At 35.6% G+C, this 8,839-nt stretch overlaps 1 protein-coding gene across 1 annotated transcript; it reads right to left on the bottom strand.

The window, feature by feature from the left end:
• Positions 1 to 519: 519 nt before the first annotated feature.
• On the bottom strand, positions 520 to 4,242 carry LOC117915581 (U2 small nuclear ribonucleoprotein B'' 2-like). The gene is made up of 4 exons (XM_034831172.1): positions 4,111 to 4,242; positions 2,684 to 2,856; positions 1,535 to 1,628; positions 520 to 1,226 (listed from the first exon to the last, which is right to left on the bottom strand). Exons 1-4 carry the CDS (start codon positions 4,181 to 4,183, stop codon positions 730 to 732), a joined length of 837 nt encoding a protein of 278 aa, XP_034687063.1. The 5' UTR covers positions 4,184 to 4,242; the 3' UTR covers positions 520 to 729.
• Positions 4,243 to 8,839: the final 4,597 nt, after the last annotated feature.

The raw sequence follows: 8,839 nt of genomic DNA, 5'->3' as shown, positions 1-8,839 counted from the left end.
CATTAACATTCTAACTGATCAAACCAAGAACATTACCCCTGCCATTGCACAGATACTCCACATATTTAGGACAAGTAGTGTCCATTTTCAAAACATCAAGGCTTTCATTTACAAAACATCGCGGCTTTTGGGAAATGTTTTAAAAAACAACTCTTGATAGCATTTTTTCAAAATCATTTTTAATAATCATCTTATAATATTTTGTGGAACAAAAATTTATTTAAAAACTTCTAATTTTTCTATATATTATCTAAAAATACTTCATTTCCCATTTTTAATAATAAAAAATTACTTTCTATTTTTCTGATTGTCAATTCTATTTTTTTTTGTTTTTTTTGTTTTTAAAAATAAAAACTTGTTTTCAAAAAGAGTTAGCAAAGAGACTGCCTAAACCTCAGAATCTCCACCTTCCATGGCAACTCATCGGGTTGCTGGGAAGATTTGGAGGTGGCTTCACCTACACAAAACTCAAATCATTTCAGAGAGTGCCCAGTCCAAGTCAGAGGAAAAAAGGTACGATTGGTGAAAGTTTCAATAATGAAACGTACGTTTCTTTCTCATTGCATTTCCTGTTCTGTTACTTCAATGTGAAAATCAAACAAATGGATACAGCTTCTACAACTAGTTTTCCCAAACATCTACATGATTATAACATGCATCAAAATCTCTGAAACTATTACATTTCCTCTGCAAGCAAGGGCCACTTCTTGCCACCAAGGAAAACGCTAGTTACTTCTTGGCATAAGCTATGGCCATGGGGTTCTGAGGAGTGATTTTGAAGCCCTGAAGTGCCTCCATGGCCATACTGGACTGCACATCATCCTCAAATTCTACAAAGGCAATGCCTGGCTTTGCTTCAATCATTCGGACTTCCCTGAAACCCGGGTATTGTTGGAAGAGCACTTGCAGCATCATACTTGTTGTCTGGTGGGGCAAATTCTGAATAAAAAGTATGTTGTTTGGGGCTGCCTCAGGTTCTCGTGCACCCTGGTTTCCTTGTCGGAAGGGGGCTGCAGACATAATAGAAGGATGCAGTTTAACATAATTCACATTGTTCATGAGCAAAAGAGTCCACTCAGGAAAAAAAAATTCATCACCCCCAAAAAGAGAGAGAACATAAAATATAATGCGGCAAAAACTTACAGTTGGGCCACCATTAGTTTCAGCATTTCTACCATTAGCATTAGCAGATTGTTGTGCTTCTTCAGCACGTCGTTTCTTTTCAGCTGGCGCATAATAAAAGATCAGTCAAACTCATCCAAAGGAGACAACAGTTTTTTATTTCATTTTTGAAAGTTCAATGCCTAACTTTCTGATGTAAGGCAAACCAGAATATCAAAATTTGAACTTTAGGTTCACCATGTTTACTAGTTTTGATGTTTTAGCCCACAGTTGGCTATGAAACTAGCAATAATTCAGGAAACTAAAGGAAACATAAGTAATTTCAAATGAGGCATTAGGATAAAATATATATTGTATTTAATATACATTGATGAAGAATGATATAGGAAAGTGCAGAATAACTTTGGGTCACCTTTTTCTTCTTGCTTCTTTTTCTTTTCTCTCGGAACAAAGGTTCCATCAGCTTTAGCAACACAATCTGACTTTGTTTTGGCATATTGTACCCGCTGCACCCAATTAATCATGAATAAAAGCATATTATACAAAATTTCTTAGTGTCGGTACTTGTAAATTTAAGTGTGTGGCATATGGCATTTTCAAAGCAATACTGAGTGCATGCAATGAGAAATAACAAGTATCACTTGCGAGCACAAAAACTGTTTTCAAGAAGGTATGCCATCGAGAAGTGTCATTTCCATGATTATACTTGATGACAGAATTCTTAGTAATAAAAATTAATATTCCACATAGCCTTTAGAGTTGGCAAAGATTGAAAAAATAATAAAGAACCCATACCCCAACAAAAGGTAACAAAAATAATAGAGATCTCATCACCATCTGATCAAGTTAAAATGCTCCACACTTGTATGATTCAAGCCAGATGTAAGTAACTTAAATTCATATGCCTCTAATAGTCCACTCCTATAATCTTTATAATCAAATATTTCCATAGATGATTTTAAAATGATTGGCTTCAAATTAAATTTTGGATAATCATAATATCAAAGTCAATATAAAACCCCAGTGAATTGAGAGAACAGGGAAAAGCACAAAATTTTCTGCCAAAGATAAACAATCATATCTATAGTGAGGAGACTTAGTAAGGGACATAGCAAACAGTTCTCTGAAGTGACAAGGGATTCACAAAGGATAATTTTGCACAGGATATTTTTCAAATGAATAAGACCTAGACTTTACTAATTAGGGAGTTTATTTGGAAATTAACCAAATGAATTTCCAGGACCCCCTACATGAACAATATCCTTAATTAGGTTCTCAGTATCTCTCAATTAAGTGACAAATTGAAAACATATTTTTTTTAATTCTTTATTTCCATACTGCATATTGCTTGACAGTAATACTAGTTTTATCACAACTCCCAACTTCCTGTCCCAACCACATTATAAAAAGAATGCCCACAGAATTTATAATCTAAACAAAATAGAAAATAAGGCAGGCTGCATGTTGGACTTGACCGGAAAACAACAAACATGAATGCACAAGCAACAAGTGCTCAAATAGCATAGAAGATGATCTGGAAATTCAAGTTTTTAACACCCACCATAGGCTTATCATAAAAAGGAAAGTTTTGCATTTGTCGAACTGCATTACTGGCAGCTGTAACTTCACTAAACACAACCCATGCTTGTCCTCGAAGCTTAGGCGTCTTCAAGGCAACAACATCCAAAATCCTTCCATATTGAGAAAATAAGCAATAGAGAGATCTTTTCAATTCTGCCAAAGGAAAAGTGGAAAACAGAAAAAGGTAAATGCTCCCTGAATTCATGATAGGTCGAACAGAGAATGAAGTTAAAAAACTCACTCAGATAATGGCATACAGTTACAATATGAAAATCCAAACTCAAAAGCAAAAAAATGACAATTATATTTTATTTCACTCTCTCGATCTGATAGTTGCACAAAAGATAGCCCACATAATCAAGTTTAAAAACAGAAACACAAATAACATTACAAATACAATCAATATAATGGTAGGCATGTCCTTTGTCCCCGTAAAAGCTGAGAGGAAATGCATCACTCCGATAGTGAAGCACAGATATACTTATGAGTGCTTCCATATCTGGTTGTGGTGATCATCTGCCATTAACAAAATGAAACAGAAACAGCAGTTCTAGACAAACAAGAATGTTTTCCTACAATAAAGTTCTATACCAAATGCCTACAAGACAAGCTTTTTATCCTTTTGCCCCGTCCTATATATGCCAGAAAGTATAAACCAAAATCAATTTGCACATATATCTGCTTAATGATTCAGTTCTTCAATATTGCCATCTCAGATAAATCATGCCCATGAAGAACACCAAAAACAGTATCGTGCATCCCGAAAAGCAAACGGACCAAATTGCACCAACCAATTATGCTAATGATATGGACTCAACCACACTGACTGAAACTTTTCCCTAAAATTGCAACTTGAAATACATACATACCATTGATACCAATAGGACCTCGAAATTTGGATCCCGTGTTTTATGTGTTTGGGTTTCTCCAACAATGAAAATCACACCTCAACGCCTAATCCAAATAGTTCTATAACATCTCATGTTTTCTCGAACTTTAGAGAATTTCCTCCTCACCCTTTTCTCAGCAACCAAACAGAAGACTTAAGAAAATAGAAAATCATGCCTCTCTCATGCATTTCCTAGAATTATTAAGACGCTGACGTAAGATATCTAATGCCCCATCCGGTAGCGAGAAGATGTAGGGAAAAAAATTGCACAATCAAAGTAATAAACAATAATAGAGTTTGCACAACTCGTAACCCTAAAAAACAAAATTCTAGGCTCAACTGTACCTAACACAAGATTTTTGAGCTTATTTCATCAAATTTCTCAGCTATTTTAAGAACCAAAAGTATGAGATTCAAAATTTTCTTTGCATTTCTTTTCTTTCATCAGTTTACTCAGCAACCAAACGGAGACCAGAAGGAAAATGATAGAGCGACCAGAGAAAAAACACAGGAATTACCTTCTTTCTTAACCTTTTCGTTGAGATTCTTGATGTAAATGGATTGATTTGGAGGAATGTCCCCTGAAAGCATTGTGGCTGAGCGAGCGAGCGAGAGAGAGAGAGAAAGAGAGGGGGGAAGTGACTCAGTTCTGAAGCAGACTGAGCCCTAGCACCAAGCCTAGCTATTATTATGGGCTTTTATCATTCAATAGCAGGCCCTTGGGCCTCATGGGCTGTAATAATATTTACACCCACCTCAAACTACTCAAGCCCTTCTCGGAGCCCACCATGACATATGGCCCTAAAAAAAATTATAGTGACGTTATATACATGGTAGAGAGAAATATCTTCCTCCACAGTCCACAGTCCACACCACTATTTTCTTTCTTTTTCATTTTTCAATAAAGTGAAGTGAAAAGGCAATTTTGCCGTCTCTTCTTCTTTAGCTTTATTTTTTAATTTAATTAAAACGACAAGAGAAAATAGAGGGAGGAAGTGGTTCCTCGACAGACCATGGCCACTATCTTTATAGACATATTTTTACTAATTTTTTATTTATAATATTTATAGAAATATTTTATTTTTTATTTTTATTTTATAAAAATTTAAAATATTTTTTTTAATGATTTTAGGAAGTATTTCTAACATTTCTAATATTTAAAAATCTTATCTTTCAAGGATAAAAATGCTAAAAAACACTTTTTAAAATTACATTCGATTATAATTATATGTTCAATTACAAAATATTTTATATAATATTTTTAAATATAAATATATATATATATATATATCCAGTCAAGGCCACCCAACACCCAGTCATTTCAGGGTCCCAGACCTTTAAGCAAGTTACTAAGGCTAATCCCTCTCAAAAGGAATTAGCATCAAGCTCCTCTTTTTCAAACAAGCAAATTGTGGTGGCTGCCAACCCCACACCTCTTTCAACAAAATCAAGATATTGGCAAAATGATTTAAATCAAGCTCTTTTGATTATTGAAAGAGAATTTTTCTCTGAAAACCCCAGAGAGATTGCTGCAAAAGCTTTTAAAGAAAATTTTCATTATCCCTCTGGTGATATTTTAAAAACAAGAGAGTTTTATGAGGCAGTCCTTACAGAAACTGGTTCTGTTAAGATTAAGCATCATGCTGACAAATTCAGCAATATAGGTTTGGCATTCTCCACCTGCCATATCTATAAGATTCTTACTGTTAAGCAATGGGGTGGAAATCCCAATCTTTCAAGGGAATTTTCTGAACCAGGGCCTTGTTTTGGGTGTTCTTGGACTATCCTAGGATAGGTAGCAGTGTGCCTAGGAGCGCGAGCCCTGCCGGTTGAGCCGTTGTTAGCCGGGGATAGGCGTTTGTTAGGCTGTAAGAGGGTTGGGGTGACGTCTCATCAGGTTTGTCAATCTGCTATTAGGCTCTAGTTCAAAAACCCTAAAATGAGTTCAATTTTCCGAACCATGTCTAGGAGATCCAGTGATTCTCAAGATACTGTTGTAAACAGTGAAGAGATCAATTATCCTAAGATCCAAAATGATTTAGATGATTGGAAGTTACCCAAGGTGTCTAATCAAGAAATTTATAAGAAAGGAACCTTTAAGTTCTTCACAGATTATACCATCAAGACCTCTGAGATGTCAGTCAGTTTAGAACAAGACGACCAAGTCATAAGACTTCTAGATAACAGATCCATTGATAAGCATAAGAGAGATGGCTATAATTTCATACACTTTGGTATGATTCAAGTAGCAGCTAAGCCTTTGACAAGATTAGGTTTAAACACCTCTATTGTCATGTGTTTAAGGGATAATAGGCATCTCGAATATCGAGATTCTATTATAGGCGCAGTCCAAGCTGGACTGAATGATGGCCCTGTTTATTTCCAGTGCTATCCTAACTTCACAGTTAGAATAAGAGATGCAGACATCTTAGATTCAGTTGTCCTGCATATTAAGACCCATGGCTTTAAGATCAAACCAGGAAACAGTCCTGTTTCCATCATAACCAGGTTTGCATATAAGAGTATGAACACAAGCGTTGGATCTGGGGCTCTTTGCACCAGTCCCAAGGGTGAAACCACTTATTTTCACTCTGATATGCTAGATAAGTCAGACTTCATCATCCCCAAGAAGATCTTGTGGAAAGATGTTGATTTTCCTGAAAATTGGCATTTTGCTAATGCTGTTCCTGCCATAGCACAGCGTTCTGAAAGTATTGAACAAATTGTTCAATACCCTGATGGAGGAGGAGAACTGGTTTTCTCCAAATCTTTCAGACATTCCAGCAGCCCTAGAGTTTCTGTTTATGAACCCTCTAGAGCTTCAAGCTCTTCCGTCCCAGTTAGGACCACCAGGGAAGAAGAAGGTCCCAGCTCAGGAAATCCTAAGAATATTAAGCTATCAGGTGTCAGAAGTTACACCAACGTGGCCAGACCATTTTACTCTGAGGAAAATGAGTCTACTCAGGAATCCCAACAGGATGAGTCCCCTGTTATGTCTCCTACCTATTCCCAGATGATTAACACAGTAAGCCTAAGTGATGAGGACTTTGAGATCAACAAGGATCTCTTAAGAAAAGACTTCTATTCTGAAGTCAATAAGCAAAGAAATGATTGGTTCTTTAGCACCGTCCCTAAGGTCATTAGAACCATTTACCAAGAAGAATTCTATGCCTTCTTAAGACAAGAAAAGAAGAATATTAAGTTTTGGATTTGGTTTGAACTCTTCAAACAAGAGGAATATCCAGATTATCCTTGTAAGCTTATTAATAACATCTCTACAAAAGCTAAGATATGGAAAACCAGTGACAACATTGTTATAGAGTCCATTCATCCTCCTGAAGCTAAGATAGAAAAGAATATTAATGGAACCATAGTCACAGCTTCACCTTTTAAGACTAAGCCAGAGGATAAAGGAACTGCTAGTGCATCCGATGTTAGAAGGATTATGGAACAAATCAATTATACTAATATGTTTCTCATAACCCTTGGAAATCAAGTCAATAGAGTTGAGGAGATTATTGAAACTCAGGATCACCTTAAGAAGCCTTTTGTTAAGAGTGACAATAAGCCTTTGTTTAAGCCTTTTGAATTGTCCAAGAAATTTCAAGAAAATCCTCAAATAGATCAAGCTTTCATTGACAGAATAAGCCAAAAGGTTAAAGATAATCTTGTCATCCCTGAAACACCTCAAACTTTTGCTATTCCCGAAACACCTAATAGGAGAATCCTTTTGGTTAAAAGGAGTATTAGTCCAAAAGCAAAGGATAATGGACTAATTAGTGAACCTTCTATCCAAAACCCTTTTAAGGATCATTGTGATAAGCAAGAGAAAAAGGTTATCCCTAATATCCTGACTATTAAGGATCTTCAAGAAGAAATAGGGCAGTATAGGAAGGACATTAAGAACCTGAAACAACCTACAAGCTCAGAATTTCCTATCCCTCAAGATTATATCAATAGGATAGGTTTTTACCACAGTAATCCTAAAAAGGAAGACTTTGAAGAAGTTCTTGAATCTTCACAAGACAATAATGATAAGATAAATGCATACTTAAATACTATTAGTAAAGTTATCTTCCAAAGGTGGGAAGTTTCCCTTACTATAGTAATTAAGAATAAATTTATCCTTGATATTATTGCTTTAATTGATTCAGGTGCAGCTTTAAATTGTCTACAAGAAGGTCTTGTACCTACCCAGCTTTATGAAAAAACCAGCCAAACTCTTTTTGGTGCTAATGGTAAAAAGCTTATTATTAAGTACAAGCTATCGAATGCCCATGTTTGCAACCAAGGCATTTGCATTAAGCAAACCTTCATTCTTGTTAAAGATCTCAAGGAGAAAGCTCTCCTTGGAGCCCCTTTCTTAAGCTCCATCTTTCCCATGTGGGTAGATGATCAAGGTATAAGAACTAAGCTTTTAGATAAGGAAATTCTGTTTGAATTTGCCAATCCACCTGGAGAAAGGAATATAAACACCATAAAAGATCAGGTGATTAAGGCTAAGCAAAATCATATTAATCTCTTAAAGCAAGAGATTGCTCTGATTAGAATAGAAGATCAATTGAATGTTAAGAAAACTCAAGATGCCATAGAAAATCTTAAGAATAAAGTTATTAGGGAAGTATGTTCCAACATTCCTAATGCTTTTTGGCACAGGAAGCAGCATGAGGTAGAATTACCTTATGAGCCTGATTTTAGTGAGAAAAATATTCCCACTAAAGCTAGACCTATTCAAATGAACAAGGATTTGTTAAGCTATTGTGAAAAAGAAATCCAGGATCTCATAGATAAAAGGTTGATAAGGAAGTCTAAGTCCCCTTGGAGTTGTTCTGCCTTTTATGTCCAGAAACAAGCTGAACTTGAAAGAGGAACACCTAGACTAGTCATCAACTATAAGCCCCTCAATGATGTTTTAAGATGGATCAGGTATCCTATCCCAAATAAAAAAGACCTCCTTCAAAGATTAGGGAAGTCCAAAGTTTTCTCTAAGTTTGACATGAAATCAGGATTTTGGCAAATCCAGATTGCGGAAAAGGATAGGTACAAAACAGCCTTTGTGGTTCCATTTGGTCATTATGAGTGGAATGTAATGCCATTTGGCCTTAAGAATGCACCTTCTGAGTTTCAAAACATAATGAATGAAATCTTTAACCAGTTTTCTGATTTCATTATTGTTTACATTGATGATGTTTTGATTTATTCAGATTCTGTTGAACAACATTGGAAACATCTCAATAAGTTTTTGAG

Source organism: Vitis riparia, chromosome 6 (genome assembly GCF_004353265.1).
Source record: "Vitis riparia cultivar Riparia Gloire de Montpellier isolate 1030 chromosome 6, EGFV_Vit.rip_1.0, whole genome shotgun sequence".
In the NCBI taxonomy this organism is placed as follows: Eukaryota; Viridiplantae; Streptophyta; class Magnoliopsida; order Vitales; family Vitaceae; genus Vitis; species Vitis riparia.
The sequence above is the reverse complement of the archived record's forward strand: the minus strand, read 5'-3'. Positions and strand labels throughout refer to the sequence as shown.

What these genes read in the sequence shown, in the direction of transcription:
- LOC117915581 (XM_034831172.1), bottom strand. Translation starts at nt 4,183, where the DNA reads ATGCTTTCAGGGGACATTCCTCCAAATCAATCCATTTACATCAAGAAT. An exon ending in CTTTTTATGATAAGCCTATG is followed by an intron (nt 1,629 to 2,683) that starts GTGGGTGTTAAA and finishes AATTGGGTGCAG; the next exon opens with CGGGTACAATATGCCAAAAC. An exon ending in AAAGAAGCAAGAAGAAAAAG is followed by an intron (nt 1,227 to 1,534) that starts GTGACCCAAAGT and finishes ATTATGCGCCAG; the next exon opens with CTGAAAAGAAACGACGTGCT.